This window comes from Phasianus colchicus, chromosome 19 (assembly GCF_987193195.1).
Source record: "Phasianus colchicus chromosome 19, bPhaCol1.hap1.1, whole genome shotgun sequence".
Lineage (NCBI taxonomy): Eukaryota > Metazoa > Chordata > Aves > Galliformes > Phasianidae > Phasianus > Phasianus colchicus.
Genome location: NC_143454.1, coordinates 11,322,752 through 11,346,131, shown reverse-complemented (window position 1 = coordinate 11,346,131; position 23,380 = coordinate 11,322,752). Strand labels below are relative to the sequence as shown.

General features: G+C 37.2%; 1 protein-coding gene across 9 annotated transcripts in view; it reads left to right on the top strand.

Moving 5' to 3' along the window:
• The window catches only part of DENND1A (DENN domain containing 1A), a 174,621-nt gene that overhangs the window by 66,770 nt on the left and 84,471 nt on the right, over positions 1-23,380 (top strand). For all 9 annotated transcript variants that reach the window (XM_090121572.1, XM_090121574.1, XM_031601948.2 and 6 more), the window contains exons 6-10: positions 4,218-4,287; positions 5,399-5,479; positions 7,607-7,660; positions 14,120-14,230; positions 19,098-19,198. In XM_090121572.1, coding sequence (XP_089977698.1) covers positions 4,218-4,287; positions 5,399-5,479; positions 7,607-7,660; positions 14,120-14,230; positions 19,098-19,198 — 417 coding nt within the window. The remainder of the gene's footprint in view (positions 1-4,217; positions 4,288-5,398; positions 5,480-7,606; positions 7,661-14,119; positions 14,231-19,097; positions 19,199-23,380) is intronic.

Below are 23,380 nucleotides of genomic sequence, written 5' to 3'. Positions count from 1 at the left end.
GAACCGCATGGCAGACAGAGCACAAGAGCAGTACAGTGAAGCCTGCAGTGTTTTCTCACGTACCTTTTGCCATAAGTTGAGCAACATGTGTGGTTGTACATATTGAAAGTTTATTTTCAGGGTCACCTGTGTTAAACAGACCAGAAGAGGGTTTAGGCAAATAAGTGATTAAAATCAGGCAACTCTTTTTAATGTGCTCTTGAGGCCTTTCCTACTTGTTCATATAGAATAGTACCTATGGATATGAAGTGTTGGCTCTATTAACGTTCTGTTGTGTGATTCAAGTGGAAGTAGTTTCTTTATAGTTACATTACAAGTACTGTTAGTAATTTTTGTTTCGTTTTTTAAGCTTTTGTACTAAGTGTATAACAAAAGAAGGAAGAAGATCCTCAGCTCTAGCAGCAGCTAGCTTCTGCTCAGGCTCCCCAACTTCTTGCTGTGCAAAGACTCGATCTGGCTGTGGGTGCTTGCACGCTGTTCGAGTGTGCGTGCACAAACCAGGGCAGCTCCTTCATTTCAGGGAGACGAGCTCCGCATTCTGCTCTTCTGGCCGCTGCCCTTTCTGGAGGTCAGAAATGTGACCTCACATGTGCTGCTTTTGTAGCTTTTTCCTTTCAAACGCAAAAACACACAAGCGGATTGATACGTTGGAAAAATTCAAAGCTCAGTTGACTGCAGTACAGCATTTTCATCTGTGCAGCAGCTCACACTGGGTGCTGACATCTTCTGTTCCACATGACTCGTGGGGTGCAGGCTGCGCTCTGCCCTGGCACACGGCTGCCATGCGGCCGCTGCCCTCTGCCTCCCGAAGCCACCGGGTCTGCGGGGCGTGAGGGGCTCTGCTGCTTCCTGCAGCCCTGAGAGCCCCTTCCCAGCAGCACCAGCCAGCCACACAGCTGCTGCGGTTTGTTACTGCACTCATTTGTTTCTTTTTGTACTTAAGAAATAAAGACCTTTCCTGTTGTCTCAAGCGGTTGTTGGTTTTGCAACAGTATTCTTTAAAATCTGCTTTCTGAAAACATTTGTGTTTACAAGCTGGAGTGCAGCACTGTTGTCTTAACGTTCCGACTGTCCCTAATTGCTATGACACATGTAACTAATGATGTTTTGTGCTTTCAAGGAGCGCACTAAAAAGGTGATGACATACGAGTTTCTGAATAAGGTACTGTGCAACTTGTGCAGTGGAGTTTGTGCAGACCTTATGTAGCGTAATAAGCAGCTTTCCTGTGCCCATGTTTGTTTCCCGTCAGACTGGCCTGTCTCCAGCAGCGAGCTGCATCGCAGGAGGAGAGCAAAGCAGAGTGCCGACCTCGCTGCCTGCCTGGGTCAGGCTGGAATTGGCTGTCGTGATTTGTGGCAAATGTGTTGCGCGCGCGCACACACACACACACACACACACATGCATTTGTGAGGAAATTGAAAACATAAAACTTATAAGTAAATTTCAGATTGCCCTTTTTTTGTTCGCTCTGCAGCCGCATTCCGCTTCTTGGAGTCTTTGAACTTCAAATTCTGTGAATAATCTCCCATCCACAGCCTTTTTTGTGTTGCTTGACCAGCTGTGTGTGTGTGTGTGTGTGTGCACGCATGTGCGCGTGCTCGCATGCTGTGGTGCTCTGGGCAATTTCACTGCAGAGCTCTTCCCTTCCTTTGTTTAACCTCTGACCCGTGAAAACAAGAGTTAATCAAAACTTCTAAGGTAGCTAAGAGGAAGGGGAAGTGTTTGGTTACAAATTAAATATGAGCAAGTCATAAGCCATAAATCTTCAGCAGTGCTACCAGTTGTGCTGCTTCAGCTGCATGTGGCACAGAAGGACTCTGACTGAATTCTGCCCGGTCTCTATGGCAAGGGGCTGCTCAGAGGCACAGCCCACACCTTTCTTCTTCATGACAAATATCTCGGAAGAGCTTCAGATAACTGTTTCTTGATCTGTGATAGCGATTCAGTAGTCTGAATACCTGCAGGACTCTACAGAACCTTAAACGTTTAAAATATATTGAATTGAATTGAATTTTAAAGCTGGTTGTGCACCTCTTTGGCTCTTTAAAAGTAGAAGGAGCTCCCACAGATTCCAGAAGTGTAACTTCTTCTGGTGGTAATAAATTTGCCATGCAATTCATCTGTAATAGATAGGGTAAATATACGGATATTATAGTAGAGTAAGATGGCAGAGCTTAAAGTGATTGATTATGTGATATATTCATTGTGTCAGACCTGGCTGAAGTTGCTTTATGGAAGCTCAGCAGAGATTCACAAGTGATTTCTTTTTGCGTTCTTTATGCGTCATATGAACCCGGACTAAATATTTAGATCTTTCATAAATACATAGATTTTTTTCAAGACTACTTAGCGCCGGTTGTAATTCTATTTATTAAGACATTATTAAACTTTTTAGCTGAATCAGCAGCTTCTGGGAGTTTTCCAGAGTATCTTGTTTTTGTTGTTGTTGTCTTGCACCTCTCTTGAGCACAAGCATGAATCCCTCTGTGTATCGCGTTGTGTTGAGGTCTGCCTCAGACACTGACTTATTTCCTGAGCAATTAAGCAGAACTTCTATGTGCTTTCCTGAAGTAAGCTGTGGTTTTCATTCTGCTGGCGAGCTTTTTGTCTTCCTGGTGTTCTGTTTTTTTCATCTTCTGACTATCTTTGGTTGATAGCTTGCAAGGATTTGTTTCCTGGGTTCTTAATCTCTACTTAGCAGATAGGTTTTGAGAGGATTTCTTGTTACTCTTGTAATGGCTTTTAACTCCACTGAAGTTTATTTAACTAAACAGAAAAAAAGAAACCTATCTTCTGCCTAATCCTTCTTGAATGTTTACATTATATGCCAAACTTAAATGCTGTTTAAAGTGGTAATTGTCTGCCTTTCTGCTCTATTCTAATACATTGTTTGTAAAGATACTTAAAGCATATTAATTTAAATGATAATACTGTCATATAGCATGAAAAGTTAAGTTTCTTATCAGCATATTTTGATAAGCTACTTACATGTTACAGTAGCATTTTCAGGCTTCAAACAAATGATAATGATGGAGTGCCGTTCACTTTATCTGTCTCATATATGGCTTCTCACTTCATTTATTACTAAAAGCTGTACAGTTAGGAACCACAGGGCACTCCATTCTTTATAGATGTCAGGATGTAGCCATATTTTATAAAAACTTTAAATCTTGTCTAACTCTATCAAAATAGAATCCATTTGCTTCAGAAAGCATCTGTGATTAAAAGAAGAGTCAGTGTGTGCGTCATGTCAACTTTCCTTCCCATTTGCTGCAGCTGAGGGGAAATTCCATGCTGGGATTTAAAAGGGAGCTGAAATAAAGAACTGTGCCATGAAGATGTGGTCCAAAATCAGGCCAAAGCAAAATGGTGAAAAATAACATCTTAGTTGTCTTATTTTATTGAGTGGGGATGTAAAGGAAATGAAAAAGATGGGATTTTCTGAGCGTTGTGTCTTTGTTTAATTTGATGCTTTTGTAAGTTGTTAGCAGATTTACTTCTGTTTGACCTAACTTAGCTGAGCTAAATGCAGTGATACAGGATGCAGAATAAGATTTAGTAGTTATGATGGTTTATTTGAAAAATCAGGATACTGCTTTTGTAATGTAAATAAAATAAATAAAGAAGCCTGTTGTATCTGTTTTCAAAACCAAACAGCTGTTTATGTTCAGTTTCCTGATGTTCAGCAGCTATACTGAAGACTAGTAACTAGCTGTACTTTTTGGGTAAAGATCATGATTTAAAATATTCTACTATACATGAGCACAGATAAATTTGTGTGTGGTTATTTGATGTATCTGTGTAACAGTCTGAATGTTTGTTTCATATGCGGTGAGAAGAAATTCCTGCAGACCTCTGGCATTGACTGGCCTGCTCTCAAAGCTTGTTTACAGTCTGTACTCTGTTTTAAGCTAGGTGCCCATGAGTGGTTGGAAACTCTGGGAGGGAGTTATTATTGAAGCTCAGTTGCCAATGGAAGGGGATGCTTCAGCCTTCTAGCAGTGCTCTCCTTCACATGAAGTCCTTCAGTGAAGGTCCAGCGTGACTTTCCAACAGATGTTTGTAAAGTGTGTCCAGTGAAGACTGTTGTTGAGGATGCAAGTAAATATAGCCAGTGATCTTGGATTTACTAACTGAAGTTTAACAAGTTAAATGTATGCTTTTTCTTCCTTTTTTTGTTTTGTTTTGTTTTGTTTTTGTGTGTGTTTTTTTTTAGTTACCTACCATGGTTTGAAGTCTTTTATAAGCTGCTCAATGTCTTGGCAGATTATTCAGCAAAAGGACAGGTATTATTCTAAAGTACTAACCCTTCTCTTCCCTGCCCCAATATCAAACGTGGGAGAGAGACTGAAAAGCAAGCTGTTTTAAGAGATATCAGACGTGGCCATGTGAATTTATGAATCCCTATTGTGCAGTTATAGCGAAGTACTTATTCAGCTAGGCTGAAAGTTTGTCAACCACCTATGAAAAATAAATCAACTTTTCGATTGTTTTTGAGAAAAGAATACATTTAAGAATGTGACTGTGGATCCAATTCCAGTTAATGGTTTCCCTGCAGTCACTTAAACTCTTTGATGACCTGAGTCAACCACATCCATGCAGTTCCCAGATCGTGGTGCTTCATGCACCTTGGGCAGATCAATGTCTTATCAAACCTTACTTGTCATGTAAAGTAAGTGAAGAACTGAGCTTACTGATGCCAAATGCTGACCCATGTAGCTTAATCTGGGCTAGCTCTTTTGCATGCTGGTTTTGCTTTTAAAGCAAAACAACATAAATATCAGTTTTGAGATAGCGTAAGAAAGTAAACTAAGCTATTAAAATTTGATTCTAGTTTTATGAAAGATAGTTCATGATACAGAGAAATCACGATTGCAATGTCTAGCTTAGTTTCATCTATTTATTAATGTTGCAAGTATAATCTTAGGTTGCTGCTTTGATTTATTTTGCAGTAATTAGTTTGCATTTGTCAGAAACATTGATGTTTGAGGTACAGTCATGTAGGATTGTATCTTCATCTACGGGGGGCTAAATACTTTTTGTTTTAGCCTAAACTAACGAACTGTTGTAAAGGACTTGCAGTGCAAACTGGCTTGTTCCAAGCTGAGTAACTATGTACTGATATATTGGTGACTTAGTAGGCTGCAGAAGTACGTGAAAATACATATGCGGGGATAAAATAATGTTAAAAAAATTATAAAATCAGCTATTAGAGGAAACTATACTTATTACTGTGTGTAGTCTGATGTATCAAGCCATTCTAACACCTGCCTGTTCTCTAGCCCCCCCCATCACAGACATTATCTTTCTGTTTTCCAGTTAATTTGTTGTAATAATGCATACTTTGTTTTCCTTTGTTTTCTTGTTTTGTTCTTTTTTTTTTCTTTCTTATTTCAGGATAATCAAAGGAGTGAGCTTCTGGAAACATTTCATAAACTTAGCATCCCTGAGCCAAAAACCCCTGTTCAGCTTGGATTGGTAAGTGAAGAGTAAAATGAGATATAAACTGAGGTGTTTAATTTTCATTACTTGCCGTAATAGAGAAATGTCCAAAGCAGTTCTCCTTTTTGGAACTTGGCATGTAGATACTGTTTTCCTATGAGGACTCAGAGCTGTGAAATTCCCCTTTTCACATCTGAGGCCCTCTGTTTCCCTTTCCTTAACCTCACATGTCTTTGAAAGGCTGTTCTTTGATTGGAGGAGGATTGTGTGTACTCCCCATGGAAATGTCTCACCATATTGTTTGCGACCTGCTAGAGGTCACAGAGCAGCAGCATGACATTTATTGTCCACACTTCTGCAGAGCTCTTAGACCATGCGAGTGTGCAAGGGGCAAGACTGGAAAGCAGTCATGTACTGTTATAATAGTGTTCTGATTGCTACTTACTTGAATTTTCTTCCTCCTCCTTTCTCCGGGAAAAAGACTGACAAATAAGGTTTTATTTCATATGTTTTGTAAAAAACCTTATCAAAGACCACTGAAAGAATAGATGTGGGATTTTATTGAAGGGATTGTGTTTTGAAATCAGTCTTTTGGGTTGTCTGTATTCAAATTAATTTCTGTAGAACCACCTTTTGTACCAGGTTGTAGTGGAAAAGTACTAACGATGCATGTTGGTGCAGTTGCCAATTAGTCATTTGGAGTTCACATGGAAACTAGTGATATGTGCAGCCAGTTTTCTTCTCCCACTCTCTTTGCCTTTAGTCCTTCTTCTGAAGTATTTTTTGGCAACCACCAGCTTGCTCTCATCACTTCACTCTGTGATGTCTGTCGACAGGTAACAGTTGTTGGCCTTGCTCAGGTCACCAGCTGGCAGTAGAAATGCCCCAGTGCTTTTGAGGCTGGCTGTTTTATGAATGGCATTTCTCTTTGACCAAAGGAAGAGCTGTCTTGAAAGGCAGTGATCATTTGGGATATTCAGGTTTTTTTTTCATACCGGTGGTTTCAAGGAATGCTGCTGTTCTCCCCTTGCCTCAGACATTTCATGGCCAGCGAAGCAAGAAAATGTATCAAGAAGCAGAGAAAGGACTGTTTGCTAGGGTATCTTCATGCGTTTTATTTTGGCTGTTGGAAGGCTGTTTTGGGATTGGAGTGAAGCTCCTATATGTGATACAGTTGTGATACAGTTGCGTATTCTACACAACTGTTTCTTCATTACATCTTTCTAGTCAAGTAAAACAGTGGTGTATCAAAAAGCAAAGGTTGTGTTTGTAGAAATTCATTGTGTTCAGCGTAGCTGGTACACCTGCTTGCTATTTCGTACTATGGACTGTTGATGAAGCACTGAAACATATGGGATGTGTACAAGAAAACTGTGCCAATGGTGGAACTATGCCAAGGATATAAAACCCTATAAAGCTTCAGCAAATAATAAAAAGTCCTAAGATTGTAAACATGGTGAATATAATGTAAATTGTATTAACATCAATTCACAAGACAAGTTAGTTGCACACTCTTTTCCTTTCTCAGTGCTGTAACCAAGAATCATGCAAGTTGTGTGTTATCAGAATGGGAACTGGAATAAAGCTGTTTTCTTGGAATGCAGTCAATTAAAAAAAAAATTAACAATATAACGGTCTGTGAAACTGGGAAATCAGTTGTCTTTCAAATTCTTTAAGGAAGATAAAAGTGGCTAAGAACTTCAGTCATAATTTTACAGATTGGTGTAAAAACGTAGGACGTATTTCTTGGAAATTTCCATAACTTTACTTTTGTCTTTAATGAAACTCACTAAAAAGTTAGAAGAGGACCTCCTCGCCTTTGTTTTCTGGTTCACTGTGCAGCTTGCAGTGGGCTATGGAAAGCTAGTTTGAGTTATAGACTGCCTTGGATATTTCTTGGCATATGTCATACAGTGTGCAGGTCTGTCTGTGTCGGTATCTCTGCAGAATAAAGGAATGCCATCTTCCTACCTGATTACATTTCCTGTTGCATTTGGGATCTGAGATTTCAGCTTTTGAAATCTAGAACAAACAAGTCATCTTGGTGGTTGGTAACTAATGTTTTGTCCTTATTACTTGGTTGAGCAACTGCTAATATGAAGCAATAAGTTTAGAATGCTTTTGACAATATCAAAATAATCACTATCTGCTCTTCTTTTATAGCACTCTTACTTTACTGTGCCTGACATCAGAGAGCTTCCTAGTATACCTGAAAATGTGAGTATAATAGAGGACCATGCACTTTGTTTTGCTGCTAATACTAAAAAGAAAGGGTAAATAGCTAGCATTACCTCTGTTTGGCCTACTAATATATTGCATTCAGTAAAACACTGCTGGTTGTTGAAATAAAATTTAGGTGTTTAATTTATACTAAGTGGTGTGTGAGAGAGAAAACGGTGTTTCTAAGTGCAAAGGTACAGGAGTAAAAGGCCTATTGAAGTACATCTACATCATACCAGAGTGAAGTTTTTAGTATTTGCCATTCTAATTAAGCAGAGGTATCAAATGACCAAGTGAGTAGCAAATTTACAGAATAATTATCTTAAGCTGTAAGTAGAGATCATTACTCGAAAAATACAAAGCCATGTATTATTATCACTCTATTATTACAAGCTGTTAACACTCAATAATTTCTTTGTCCTAATGAGTGACAAAATTTCACATCTATAGTTTTAGCCTGCTCAAAATCAGCAGAGAACAGGGATTTGGTAACTGTCTGCATGTGAAGGCTTGGTAGCCTTTCAGAAAATTCCGGGGACCAAAGATGTTAATTTGCATGAATGATAGGACTTTACAACAAGACTATGAAGAATTCCTGGAAGTAATCCCAAGGCAGTTTTGGTTACCACTTAGAGGAGTGCTACAAATATTCTTTATGTAAAAATGCAAAATTTGAGCAGAAAGGATTTTAATCTTTCTCAGGAAATTGATTTCACCTTTATAGCTAACTTATGCTTTTAAAGAAATTTCTCACATCCAGATTCAAGTTTGTTCTCTCTGCGATGTTTCCATAGTAGTGTTGGCTTTCTAGACGTATCGGAAGCTGAAATTAAAAGCTAAATTTGGAAAGTAATTATTATTATATAGTTTTTTTGGTTTTTTTTTTTTCTCTGTTAGAGAAAGAGCATACTAGTTTCAAATAAATTTCAGTTAAAGAAAAAAGTTTTGGAACAATATGGTTTTGGTTTTGTTTTTAAATTTATTCAGGTGTCTCAAGGGTATAATCTAGGCAGTGGAAGAGTTCAGTGTTTCAAACATTTATATTGCTAGTATATAGGAAGGATCAAATACCATTTTGGTATTAAATTGGCTTGTTCTTTAAGATGTTGTGGGTATATTCAGACATTATCAGATCCTTACTTAAAATATTTGTATTAATTCAGAGGAACATCTAGGTTTGTAGACTCTTGTTTTGCTTTAAAGCTACGTTTCTAACTGTTGTTGTGCAGGGTTGTCATTCTTTCATTTGTGATAACATTTTCCTTCCATATCATATTTAGGCTATAACATTGAAGGGTTTGTCATCTATATTTGTGACTGCAAGTTGAAATTTATTGAAGTACTGATGGATAAATTGAATGGACAGGGAAAAAAAAGGGGATCTGTCGTTCATTCAGTGAGACCTTTCTGAAAGAATGACATAGGAGACTGGGAAAATATGATCTGTTTCTTAGGTAGTTTGCTGAAAATATATACCTGGATTATTTAGGGCCACTTTTTCTGAGACTTTTTAAACCTGACAAAATTGTCTTGTATGCTTTTCAACATTGCTTAAATTTGTAACCAGATGATGGGCCTGTGGGAAGACAGTGCTAGCATTTGCTTCTCTTAGATATTCTTTAATACGCACCTGCTACATCTCTTAGCCAATTTTCAGTGTCTGACATCTCAGTTTTCTTACTTGAGTATTTTGAAGTCTGCCTTAGCATCATAAACTTAAATTTATGGCATGAAAGGAAAGAAGGGGGGGGAAAATAGAAAGAGTGAAGGAAATTATTAAGACGTTCTTTCTCATTTGTGGGTGATTTGGATAGTAGATTACACTTGGGGCTTTTTATGTCTGTTTAAAAATGTTGTTGGTAACTTTTCTGTCATAGGCTTTCCATACAGACATATATATCCTCTCAGTAAATTCAGTAGATATGGTTTTTGCTCTAAAGTGCTTTATTTTTACAGAAATATGATACTTTAGCAGTAATTCAAGAATCTGTTCCTGATTCTAAAATGGCTATCAATCTAGTGTATTTCCTGTCTTAATCCAGACATGATTATTTGTTTATAGGATTGATATTTCATGTTAATCTCTTTTATGCTGATCATCTCAAACTTTAATAATTTTTATTTGCTAAGCCTCAAATCTCCTGGAGAGCGTGAAGTGAAGTTCATTTCCATTTTACAGGCTGGTAAATTAAAAGGCAGGAAAAATGAGCAGTAAGAAACTAGTGACAGGATTAAATGTAGGTCTTCTGGCTTGGACCTGCTTTAACTGATGTAGAGCAGTTTAACACATGCACTACAGCTATACTTTCTGAAGCCTTTACTAAGTGTTTATGCTCTGTTCGTTATGTCTGCTGGTCGTGTTCACTTTATATTCAAAGGTATGAGTCAGCTTCCCAAAACATTTGAGCAGGAGATGTGATGAATGCTCATGAATCAAAGGCAGTTATAAAAGGAGAGGCCTTGGGCCAGAAGGAGTTGGAAGCCCTTTGAAAGCTGAATGTTCAGCCTTCATGGAAAGGAGTGCTGTGTGATGCTAAAAAGCATCCTCTTTGAATCATTGAGTGGTGCTGATGTGCCTCTGAGGGAATGTGGCTGTTCTGCTGTAGGTATCCTGGGCACTGATGTCACTGTGAAGGATGGGCTCTGCACAGTGTCTGGGGTGAACCAGGGCACCTCTGGGAATAGAGGTGGAAGAGCATTTTGTTCATTAACACGTGTGCACGCATGCATGCACACCCATTAAAACAGATAGGGCTCATTTTATGAAAGAAAAATGTTAAAATTCAGATCCATCAGTCTAACTCTTGTTGCAGTTGACCACTTAATATTTCTTTTGTGTGTTTTTCTTTTTTCTATTAAGTATCATGTAATTCATTATGAGAATTTTATCTATCAGTACAGCTTTCATGTAGAATTGCAGCATATTCGGCAGTAGTACAAGGACATTAAATGAGCATGAATCTCCATTCATCATTGGACTGCTTTATTCAAAATCCTACTTATCTTATTGATAATTACATTTTAAAGCTCCTATTAGCAAAAGTTTTAGTAGTACCAAACTTTGAAGTCATATGTAATGATTAATGGAGTACTGCACAGGACCGTTTGGAATGTTAACATACTTGTTGCAGTTATCTGACTGTATCACACCAGTGTGTTTGATGAACCACAAAGCATTTAGCATGGACACTTTGGTGTAAACATTAACTCTTAATTTTTTTACAGTTTGTAAATACACTGTAACTTCAGAGAGAAATTGAATGAATTGCAGGAAATATAGTGCAAGTCTTTAAATTTCCTAGTAATAACTGTTTTATTTTGGAAATTCTTACTGCTACATCTCTTATCTCAGTGCCTATTTTTTAACTTGTCATACTGTACATCTTCCACTGTCTGTTTTTCTTATTATTCCCCTTCACTTTTTATTTCTACACTTACACTGTTTTCTGGAGTGTCTTGTCTTTGTTATTCTGCTCTCTGGAGTAGCTGCACGGCATTACTAAAGTATCTTAACTGCATAACAAGTGACCTCACTCATGTTAGACTTTGAATTTGTGATATTACAAAGAAAATAAACGTATCTAGAAGATGAGGGATTTCCAGTAGGAGAATGGAGAAGGAAACTTGTTTTCTCCTATTGATCTGTCCAAATAAAAAACATTTACAGAAATTCTGTAAATGCCTTTCAGCAGCAGCGTAAAATGCTGAAGTATAATGCATGTTTTTAATATGCTTGAGCTTCGCTCTTTCTTTGCAGAGGAGAGAGCCCTTTTTTTACCTTTAGTGAAAAGTTCTTCATTAGATGACAGAGAAAGAAAGGACTATTCTGGACCTTGAGAGTCAATGTGCACGTCCATTTACTGGTACTAAGTAGCAAATGATCAAAGAGATGATTGTTCTTCAGATGAACTTTCAAAGAAACGTAAAGGAATTTTGTAGCCATTTCTACTGAATTTTGAGGAGTGGTGATAACAGATCCTATATTCTGTTATGAAAATCCCACTCTTTTCTTCTTCGCAAGGTTTAAATCCTAGGAAACAAAGTACGCAACAATTATACTGCAAATTGGAACGCTTTCATTTGTATTTATTTAACTCATTCATGGTTTTGTCACTTATGAGACATGTCTTTCAAAATACATGTGTAAGTCCCAATTTTATCTTCAAAGATGACAGCTTTCTTATAAATACAACTTAGAGCTAACACGTGAATTTCCCTAGTATCAATACATTACCATGCAGCCCACATGCTCTGCAGGTGCTGTTGGCAAATTGCTGAGCACAGAGAAGACTAAAGCCTTGTAAATCTTTCCATCTGAAAGCACGTTTCAAGTGTCAAAGCCACTATTACACTACAGTAAACTTGAAAGAATAATTACAAACCCATTCTCTGTGTCTGTTTTCCCTCTCGCTAGTCGATACTTTTGCCTTACAAACGTATACATGCATGTTCGTATCTACCTACGTCTTCAGGCAGAATGTAGGAATTTACTTTTCCTTTTGCCACACCCTTCATTTGGGTGGCTGCTAAAGAAGTTCAGTGAGTTGCTGGAGAACTCTTTGAATTCACACTATTTGCAGTAATTGTGTCGTCATGCGTTGTGTTTTGGTGTCGTGGAAAGATGGGTGAGAGGCGGAAGAAGAAATGTAGAGAAGACAGCTTATGTTTAGACAAAAATATCATGCTAATCAGCACAGATGGGATGAGAAATACAGAAAAAGTACATGATAGTTTAATAGGTTTTTGGCAAAATGTGTTGGCTGGTTGTTTTTTTTCGGTTGTTTTTTTTTTTTTTCCTTCTCCTTGTGACTGTACCTATCTGCTGCAATAGCTCTTCTATAACAAGACCTGAATGGCTGTTTTATGTTAACATGTTTGAAGCTAACTCTAATGAGCTTAGTTTTTACCAATGTAGATGTGGGTACAAAAATCTTCCAAATACAAGGCTTAATTTTTCTTCAGTTCTTTGTGTTTGGATGGCAAGCTGTGGAACATATTTCTGCACAGTATGAAACATCTTGGCAGACTTCTCAGGCCAAGTATTGGTGGGTTTAGAGTTATCTTTGGATCTGTCAAAAGTGCTAATGGGCTTTGTTGAGCTTCTTTAAGTTTCTAAATCATATTTGCTTTTTGCTTTTCTGTGCTTTTTTATTTAAGGATGATTAAGATTGCACTTGAATTCATGACTAATCCAATTTTGCTCTCACATGTGCTTTTTGTACAAGTCTGCCTTTATTGTGTAGCAACCCTTTCGTGCCCAGAAGAAGCGATTTGGGAACAAATTACCTAGATCAGCACTTTTGTGTGTATTAACATTTCCACTTCTGCAGCTTTTTTAATTTCCCTGATTTAAGAAAAGAAAATACCTTTTGTGAACAAAAGACCTTTTTCTTTTTTTTTTCTTTTTTTTTTCCTTTTTTTTTTCTTTTTTTTTCTTTTTTTTTTTTAGCTGGCCTCATATACTATGCAGCAAAAGCTTTTATTCTGGGAGAACAGCATATATTTTGATGATGTTATCTACCTGATAGCTTTCTAATCTTGTTGGTAAAAAATGTTAGGATTGCGTTTGTAAGTTTTAATTCTACTGCTTATTAGAATAATCTTAATTCCTTAGTAAATAATACATCGTTCACGCCACTGCAGCATGTGCACCAAGCTGTTACACTGGTAATGATGCATGGGTGTTGTTCCTGGCTGATGGGATAGTGTGTGGATGAAACTTGCTTTCTTCTGTTGGTTTTTTTGCTTGCGTTTTTTTGAACCACTGTTGCTTGGGTGGTGTATGTGTACATCTTCAGCAGCATTACCTGCTCGTGTCTTGGTCTTCCTGTCTATGCTTTAGAGGCAGTTTGCAAATGAACTATGTTTTTTTTTATTTTTGTGGTGCAGTTATTTTTCTACTGTATAAATGTATCGATTAGTCAGGTAAACTTGTTTCTTCAACTGTAGAGAGTACAAAGAGATCAGATGACCTGTGTGACTGCTCTTGCCTTGTGCTAAATGCCCATGTGAATTTCCAATAAGAATTACTTTAGTATAGAATAGTATTATTAGTATAGAATGGATTTACCCTTTTTTTCCTTAAAAAACTTGAATTTGTTTCAGTAAAAGTGTCATATTAGAATATGATTTTTGTGCTTCGTCAGGCAGCATTGACATTTTTTGTAGAAGTGACAGAACATGTTTTCTTTCACCAAGAATTATCTTGTGTTTTAGAACTATGTATGAAGCATCCTCAATTTCATTAATCCATGACCTGTCTCCCCAAAAGTCAGGGGAAAGATACTGCTAATTAAAAGCTGGTCTGACACAAGGTGACCTACTGTGTGTAGCTGTGTAGTCTACGTAGCATAACAAGAGGATGGAGTCTGTTGTGGGTTTTTTTGTTGTTGTTTTTAAATGGAAGACTTTGTTTTGTAATATCATGAATCAAAATTATTTTATCTCTTTTCCTAGAGAAATCTGACAGAGTATTTTGTAGCAGTTGATGTCAATAACATGCTGCATCTCTATGCCAGTATGCTGTATGAACGCCGCATCCTCATTTGTTGTAGTAAGCTCAGCACTGTAAGTAAACTGCAGAATAATTTCTCTTATTCACACTACTGTTTTTTTAATGACAGTCATACATAGGCAATACGCTGAAATATCTAGAATGTGAAGAACAGTGTTTGAAAGTCCCTACTGAAAACATACTTTTGAAAGTTGTTCTTCCCATACGAGGGAATATCCAGAAACTTGTGCAAAGTTTTCTTCTTGTTGAAGTACACAGTAAGCAGAGATGAAGCCCTGCTTTATATTTAAGTATAACTGCCATCATTAATTTCTGTGTAATTATGTTGATCGGCTTGGAGTTTTTCTGGAGTTCTAGAAAAAGAAGTGTACATTGATGTGCCACTAACCATTCAGATTACTTGAGTTTATTTCCTGAAGAAATATCTGTATATATTTTTTAATTCACAAAGGCATTAAGTACATCACTGTAGTTGGCCTGCAAAAAGGGACCAGAGATGCGATGGAGTCTCTGTCCTTGGAGGTATTTTAAACTGAACAGTGCCCTGAGCAAACAGCTGCAGTTGATATTTTGAACAGTTGAGGTCAGATTTGATGACCTCCAGGGCCCCTTCCAGCCTTAGCCATGCAACCTAAACTCAGTTCTGTGGTTCTAAGTGATGACTTTATCCAACTTCTTTTCCCCTCTAACATTCAAATTAAAAAGTTTTTTGAGACATGCTTTGTTGGGCATTTTGGTGTGTAAGCATACTAATGTTCATGCCGTAGAGAAGTCTGCTTTTCATAATTTATTTGGCAGAAAAAGAGACTGATAAATAATACTGTCATATACCTTCTCTGGATGGACTCAAGAATTGGACTAAAATAAGACAATCCACTTTTTTTTTTTTTTTAAATTTTGTTTTAAAAGGTTTAGTCTTAATGCTGTTTAGGCTCCATCAAGGATCTGAGAGATAAAAGGTACTGAACACTCTGGAGTGCTCTTTTCTAAAAATGACTGCACATCAAAACCAAACATGAGCTTGATTTAGTTCAAAGTTTTGTGTTAGGCATTTGAAGGTTTATCAGTCAATATTATTGTGATTTTTCTTTCTAAAAGAAAATGTTAAGTTTTCATTTTGTTTGCTCTGTAAATGGATATTGATTGTTTTCCTTTATGAATGGTATGCATAAGATGGTTTTAAAAAATGCTGCTTTCTTGTTCTATGGCCTAAGTACTCAAACGATCCCTTCTAAAATACAATGCTCCATGTCCATTTGATGAAGTATTACCTAGCCTGTTACTGCTTGACCATGACCTGCTTTGTGATTGAGGTTAAAACTACTTCATGGAATTGTAAATACTACGTGAAAGGCAGAAGTTACAGGATGTAAGATACAAGGCAGAAAAGGGAAAGAGTAGATTACAATAGTTATTCTCATGTTCTTTGGTAAGGTAAGTAAATCTAGGAGAGTTAGAGTAATCTCTGGAAAGTATTAATAATTATTAAATATTTACAGTCAATCCTATATGTAACTGATAGAATTGGAGTGTTATGTAGCTCAGTATCATAGAGAACTTGTAAAATCTTAATTTGATATCTGCCAAGCGTTCTAGGTCCTCTCTAGTAAATAAAAATTTAAAGAGGTGATTATTTTATAAAACTAAGGAATGAAGAGAGTAGGGAATTAACAAAGAGGAAAGAATGGCTATCCAAAGCATTTCAAAATGTGTGGTTGGTTGGTTTAATCTCTCTCTCTTTGTGACAGAGCCTGGGAAGAAGAATTACTTACCTGTCACTTTGCCTTCCTTAATGAGCCATTTCACAAGTAGGGTTGTGTTTTCTTTCCTATCTTCTGCTTTTCCTCTTCCTTTTGCCTCTGTCCAAGATAAAAGCATGTCTCGTTCTTTGGTAGGGAGGGGTATTCATACTGCGCATTCTTATCTTACAACTTTATATATAACTGCTCCAAGATTGGAGTGACAGTGTAAGACAGGTTTGAAGTGTTGGGCCGGAGCCAGTGATTCCTTGCCTGCACGCTCTGCTCTGCATGTTCCAGCAGTAGGAACAAGCTGCATTATTTTATTTCAAACTGTGCTCAGCGGAAGCCAAGACCTTGTAACTGGAAACGTACCAAACTGAGAATTCTCAAAGTAGAGGGAGGGTGGTGTGGTGGTGGAGAGGGGATTGGTTTCTTGGTTGGTTTTTGTTTTTGTTTTTTTGTGTGTGTTGTTTGTTTGTTTCCTTTTTTTAAACAAAAAAGTAGAGGGATCCTATGTGCACTTGATTCTTTCCATTGTGAGAGAGGCAGCACACTTCATTCTTAAAGCTTAAATATAATATCAAGTAAAAGAGTGAAAAATAAGCAGTCTTGAGTAGAAAAGTCTTTTATGATAGAATGAATTCATGTAAATCATGTAAAATTTGAAATATCCTTAATAGTAATTAGAGGTAAGTGGGTCTGTATTTATTAGCTAGTTTATAAACAATATGTACTGAAGCTGGAAGATTCTTTTCTGGTCTCTTCAATTTTTTCTCTTTTGTTTTCTACAAAAGGAAATTCAAGTAATTTTTCAAAACATTAATTACTTTTTCTTAAAAACAACAACAACAAAAAACACTCAGTGATCTAACTACTCATACAAAGCCAAATGTGAATCAGAACACATAAAAACTGTTTGACAGAAGAGCACCTACTGATGGGAGCATGCAGTTACAAAAATGAGACAAGCTTTCCTATAGCCCACTGTTCTGTCTTCCATCATCCCTTCCCTTGCAGCTCTGCCTCAGGAAGGAACGTTGACAGTGTGTAATGACAACAGGTTGTCTTTCATCATAAAAAGACGGCTTACATGAAACTAGATGAGTCTGAAAAAACTTAAATTTGTGAAATATGATCATATTTCTGTTTGGCTCCATCTTACTGGAGTGAATTTCGTTACTTACAAAGCAATATTAAAATGGTGTATTATTACAAAGCAAAAAATACCATTCTGGTCTTTTGTTCTTGAAGGCTTAGAGGCTGCCATTTCACTTCTCCTGTGTCACAGAATGTTCTAATACACAGCCTCTTCTTCCCTGAGAGGTTTCTGACATGTCTCAGGGCTCTAAGGTTAAGGAAAACACAACATGTGATCAATAAGATTCACTAAATGGCCTTGTGATACAACATAGCTGAGCTTGCGCTGTTCTTGTTCTACAGCAGTCTTACAACTACTCTTCTTCATGTGTGAATTCTTCCTTCCCAAGAGCTCTGTTGCAGCCCTTACAGCCTGCTACCAACATAGGTTTTCACCTCCATACACAGTCTTTCCAGCAGCCCTATTTTCACTGCTTAATTCTCGTACAACTCAGTCTTCATGTTTCTGCTGTGCTTTTAGCCCTGAGTGATGCAGAAAGATGATCTTACACTCAAATGTTGGTGATTTTTTAAATATTATGTTTGTAGGGCTGTCCTGCATGTGTAACACTAGGCACTGTTTGTCCATAATAGGAAGAGAGTAAAATATACTGGAAAATGGCCTATATAATTCAACATATTTCATAATTTTTATATGTATGTTCATAATTTTTATATGTATGAAAAAACTCCATTGATTAATTTGCTTTTAAAACCTTAAAGGTAAAATTGCAGAATGTGGTTCACTAACTCCATGTCTTTTGTACATAGCTATTTTTTTATGTTCTCCAGCAACAGCTGCAGGAAGCTGAGGTAGTGGAACTAATCTTATTTTAAAATGCTGGATTCCTATAGTTTTGACAGTTGGGCATTTCTCAGGCTGCCTTATTATTAAGCTCCTGTTTTCTGTATGGCAATCACTAATCAGGTGAGGTCTCCAGCAAATATGCTATTTTTTTTTTATGAGTCCTTATCTTGGCAGAGTTGAAGGACAGTAGCAGTGCTTACTTGAGGTAGTGTGTTATTTGAATTCATGCCAGATAGCAAGGTGGGAGTACATCTCAAAAATAAGTGACAGGTTCTGCTCAGATGTCTGCAGTGTTGAGCATTATGTCTGTTTAATCTTTTCTTGCTGAGTTTTAAAACCAATGGAAGGGGGATTTGGAAGGGGCCTTCTTGGATTACTGAGTTCAGTCCTCTCCAGCATCAACCAGACTATGGAATAATACCAGGAAATAATCCATTTAAACCTGATGGAATCAATTCTTATGTAAAAAATTACATTTTTAAGCAGTTTTGGTTTTAGACGTCTTTTTGATTTGGAGAAGAGAAACTGAAAGCATGTAGAATTGAGTCACATAATTTCCTGCAAAGCACTACAGGGGTTCTCCCCAGGGCTGGACTAGCACTTTTGTTTGCTATTTTTGAGCTTTTTCATTCAGTACCTGCCAATGTCAAAACCGTTCTGAATGAGTTTTTAAAAATCATTGGATCAAACGATTGGTGAAGGGTAATAAGATGAAGATACTTTTTAAGTAATAAAAATATAGTCATTGAGTTCAGTGTGGTATGTTCTTAAGAAAACTATGCTACTGATATTGTACCTTCCCGAGCTTAAATATTTTTCGGCTTGTTTTATAATTTCAGTGCATTTTTATTGTATTAATGGATAGTAATTGCCAGGATTAGGGTTTTATTTACCCTTACCATCTTTTTCTTTCCTTTGAGTTTTTATTTCCGTATTTCTTTTGCTTTATAAAACACTGGGTGTTCCTTTCAGGTTTTGTTTATTGAATGAATTGTGTTTTCAGCTATTTAACAAGGTCAGTCAATGTTAACCACCAAAAACTAGTTGTGCTTTATCCACTGGTACCCTTTTTTAATGGGAACACTGAGTATTGTCTAATAAAGCATGTTATAAAACCAAATTTGATTCTTTACTTTTTTTCTTACATCATTAGCTTTTAAGTTTTTTTGTTTGTTTGTTTGTTTGTTTGTTTTTTGTCTTATTAATGTTCTTCCATTAATCTGTGTTTTTCAGTTAACTGCTTGCATTCATGGATCTGCAGCTATGCTCTACCCAATGTTCTGGCAACACGTTTACATTCCTGTTCTGCCCCCACATCTCTTGGACTACTGTTGGTAAGGCTATATATATATGATATATATATATGTGTGTGTGTGTGTGTGTGTGTGTGTGTGTGTATAAAATCTAGATTCACAACAGCATTCACATTTCTGCATTGCAAGTCTGAAGTCCTCTTATATGATGATACTGTTAGTCTAAAAATACATATGTATATTAAGGAAGTGGTGAACCTACTAAGTAAAAAAAAATATTAATGCTATCAGATAATTGTGTATTAGTATGTTGCAGTACACTGATGTGACTGGTTACTGTGAAATGCTACAACTTAAATATTTTATACTTGTAATTTGTTTTCAGCATATTTATGTTAAATCATAAAATTTGCATTAAGACCCTGGAAGCAAAAATGGAGAACATACTTTAGTTTTTCAACTTTTCCTGAATTACTCTGGGGGATGGGGAGAAAGATATTCATTTCCTTATAATCAACTTTTTATATTCTCATTGTGTACTTAGAACGTATTTACCTTAGTTAGGGAAATGACTGTAATTCATTTGAAAGCGTATTCTTGCTCATGATATTTCAGATTTTGGCACATCCCAAGAGCAATACGAAATATTGTCAAAGCTGCCCTGTTTTGTCCTGAGCTTGGGGCAGCTGCCCTCCTGAGATTCTTTCCAACAAAAATTGTTCTGTGATTCCATACTGTCTGTATGGCTTAAGAAACCTTCTTTGCAGCTGACATCTCCAGATAAGTGTGTCATTAGGTATTTGTTGGAATTGGTGGTCAGTGGTTCAGAATCCTATCTACAGCACCTCTCAGTCTCTTGGTTTTTAATTTCTTTTCTGGCACAGAGTCAAACAGTTTAGTCTAATCAGCCATAATGTAATATCTCCCATGTGCTGCATATGGGACCGGAGGAAGAGAATTCTGAGTAATTAGCAAAGGAGTTTAAGATACTGCAGCATTTAGTTGCTTGGCTGTTAGTCACTCAGTTTGTGTGACTTGCTGTTTTTGTTCCCACTGTGTATGCAGCAGCAAATGAAGTTTGCTCAGGAAGAGTGGCTGCCCCCTTACCTCAGGTGGCCCAGGGAACTTAAAATTTCAAGCTCTGCTAGAGAGTTAAAGGAATAGTTTCCTAGGCGTGCAGAGATGGAATTAGGAAGTCCAAAGTTTGGCTTGAGTTGAAGTGAGGAATGTGTAGGGTATCTAGAGGCTTCTACACTTCTAGAACCAAAAGGAAAACACTAAGGAAAATGTGAGCCTGATGGTGTATGGTCACACCACTGGGTGATGGAGACCATAGAAAAGGCAAAGTAAGCAGGACATTTGCAAATTCATGGGAGAGGAAGGATTTGACCAGAGAGTGCTGCTGATCCTGGAAGTTGTAAGGCTGTGCTTCACCATGCGTGAAACGAATTGGCAGTGAGGGGTGTCCTCAGAGAAGTGAGACACGTCCTTAGAAAAAGCAAGAGGGAAGGTCCAGGGAAGGAACTACAAGCCAGTCAGCTCTGCTCCTATTCTTGAAATAAGTATGGAACAAGTCTTCATGAAAGCACCACCTCTGCCCTCTCTCACCACATGCCCTGGCAGTTTAAAAAGTCCTCTGAAAAAAAATGAGCTGAAAGTGACTGTGTCATACTATTTCACATTTGGCTCTTAGTATTGTGATCTGGGGGAGGGTATTCTGTTGGTTTTTTTTATGAGTGATCCTGTTCTGTGTGACGTTTTCTCTGCATTTAAGCAAGAGGAAAAAGCTAGCAGGGATAGCTAGCATTTTTAAGTGCCAGAAGCTGAAACATGTAGATTTAAAGGAAGCTTGCTCCTCTGTAGAATATTTAAATGTTAAGTATGTGCCTATTGCAAAGATACACAGAATGGAATCTAAAAACTATTATCTCCTGTAGAAATGAACCTTCAATTTACTCACTGCACAGGAAGGGCAGGTTCTAGTCATTTGCACTGCCAGCAGGTGCCCTTTCTCTGCATAATGGGCTTTGCATGTGTAATTAACACATGAAGGCTGCTGCTGCCAGTTTTTTCTTCAGGTACATGCTGCTAGGAGTTTTCAGGATGAGGATGTGGACCACAAGAGGCTTTTTTGCTGGGTTTGAAGATGAGATATTCATTGACTTTCTGACAAAGCCGTGTTAAAAAGGGGCTGAGTCCAGATCCCACAGCTTTGTACAGAGGTGTGCAAAAGCAAACACTTGGGCAGTGTACCCAGAGATAAAGACATGAGACATTGACCTCTACTTGAATTAATTCTTTCATGGTGTAACACCCTGCCATGTGACAAATAAGCCAGCCAGTGTGTAAAAAGTATGATTTTAAAACATATTATTATTAGGTTGTAATTGCATGCTCACAAATACAACAGATTGCCTTAGCCTGATATGAACTTCATTTGGAGAGGTAGTCACACACACAAATTGTTTGAGTAATTAGGTTTAATAACAATTTGTGTGCCATAATGATATTTCTTAAAATAGAGTCCATTCATTTTGTAACTATGTGAAATTAGAAAGGTAATTTTTGCCTATCTGTTCTAAGAAATCAGCTTCACTCTGTCTGGCTTAAGGCAGTCAGATGCTTATAAGAATCTGTCTCTACAGGAAAATGACCTGAAACTATTTAAAAACACAAGAGTTTATTTTAATTTAATTACTGTCTTGTTATTTTTTTCACAAATGTAATGTAAGAATTTTGAAGAGCTAAAAGGGAAACTAAGAAAATTTAAAGTGATGTGAATTTTTCTATTCTTATAAATGCAGCAAATGGCATTCCTTCAGTTCACTTGTTTGCTGTCCTTTGGTGTATTCTGACTGTGCTGTTGGTGCTTCTGAATCTTCTTCTGAACTTTGTGAAAATTGCTGAAGGATGTAAGATTGCTATATTACTTGTTATCTTTGAAAGTCTTGGAAAAAGTATATTCCATATATGATTATTTGCTTTTAATCAGTTGAGCTCCAGTGGAGTCTTTTTGTGGAAAGGAAACTTTTAATGTCCTGACTGATATACTCCATCTCAGTTCCATGTTTGTGAAATTTGAAATCTGTTGCATTTCCCTGGGGCAATACACGTGATGACTACTAAATCTTTCCAGATCAACAAAAAAGTAAAGCAGCTCTGCTTCCAGAGACTGGAAAGGTAGAATACTTTAACTCTCCTCATGGCATTTGAAGATTCTTTTATACGAGAAACTTCAGAGCGGGGAGAGTTCCCTTGAGCTGTTGTGAGAAAGATGATGAAGGAAAAGGTGGATAATTGGATATTGTTACGTGTTAATGATAACTCTGCTGCAAGCATGCTTATAGTGAATGTCTCACTGACATGGTTAAAGCTCTTTTTTTTTCCTGTAGCATTATGTCCTTTACCTTTGTTTATACATCACATACTTTCAAACCACTGTGGTTTCTGATTTTTGCAGCTTGACCTTTGCTAATTTTTTTTAGCTTATGATGGAGAAAGAGATCAATTTTCTTCACACTTCCCTCTCAAAAGGATTTTTTAAAAAATGAATGTTTATTTTCGGTTGCACTCTTTATTCATGTACCTGTCAGAACTGAAAAGGCCCAAACCCTATCTTCAAAATGTTTGTGCTCACCATGCTTGCACTTTGTGCTAGGAATGCAGAGCCAGTAACAGTGGCTCATGTTCGTGTTGAAATGATTTCAGTCATCTGATTCCTAGTGCATTGAGGGGCGGCTCTTTTTTTTTTTTTTTTTTTTTTTTTTCTAATTAGGAACCGCTCGTCAATGTATTTTCAGCCCAGGGAAAGATTTTGGTGGAGGAGACAGAAAATTGGTGGGAATTCTATCATTAAAGTTCACACCTTAATGCACAATTGCATCCTCCTTTGAATAGAGAACAACAGAGGAGGCACATGAACTGTTGCTGTAGGAGGTGGGACTGCATGCCAGCAGGTGCCAAATGCACTGGTTAATGGGCTCCTGCTACCAAGCATCAGTAACCAAGCACGTGCAGATACTTACATTTGGCCAGATCTATCTATTTTGTTGCTGAGAGTTTAAATATTTCTTGATGTGAAACAGTCTATTAATTTTCCTCACTGCTTGTTTCAGTTTGGTTTTCACGTGGCATAAAAACATTCCCACTGTGTCTGTTTTCTTTCTTTTTGCTCTCATTGTTTGTGTTTAAAGTTAGCCTATAAGAAAACACTGTCGTTACTAGGCTGCTGTGACACAGCCTAGCATGTTCTCTCAGTCCAGA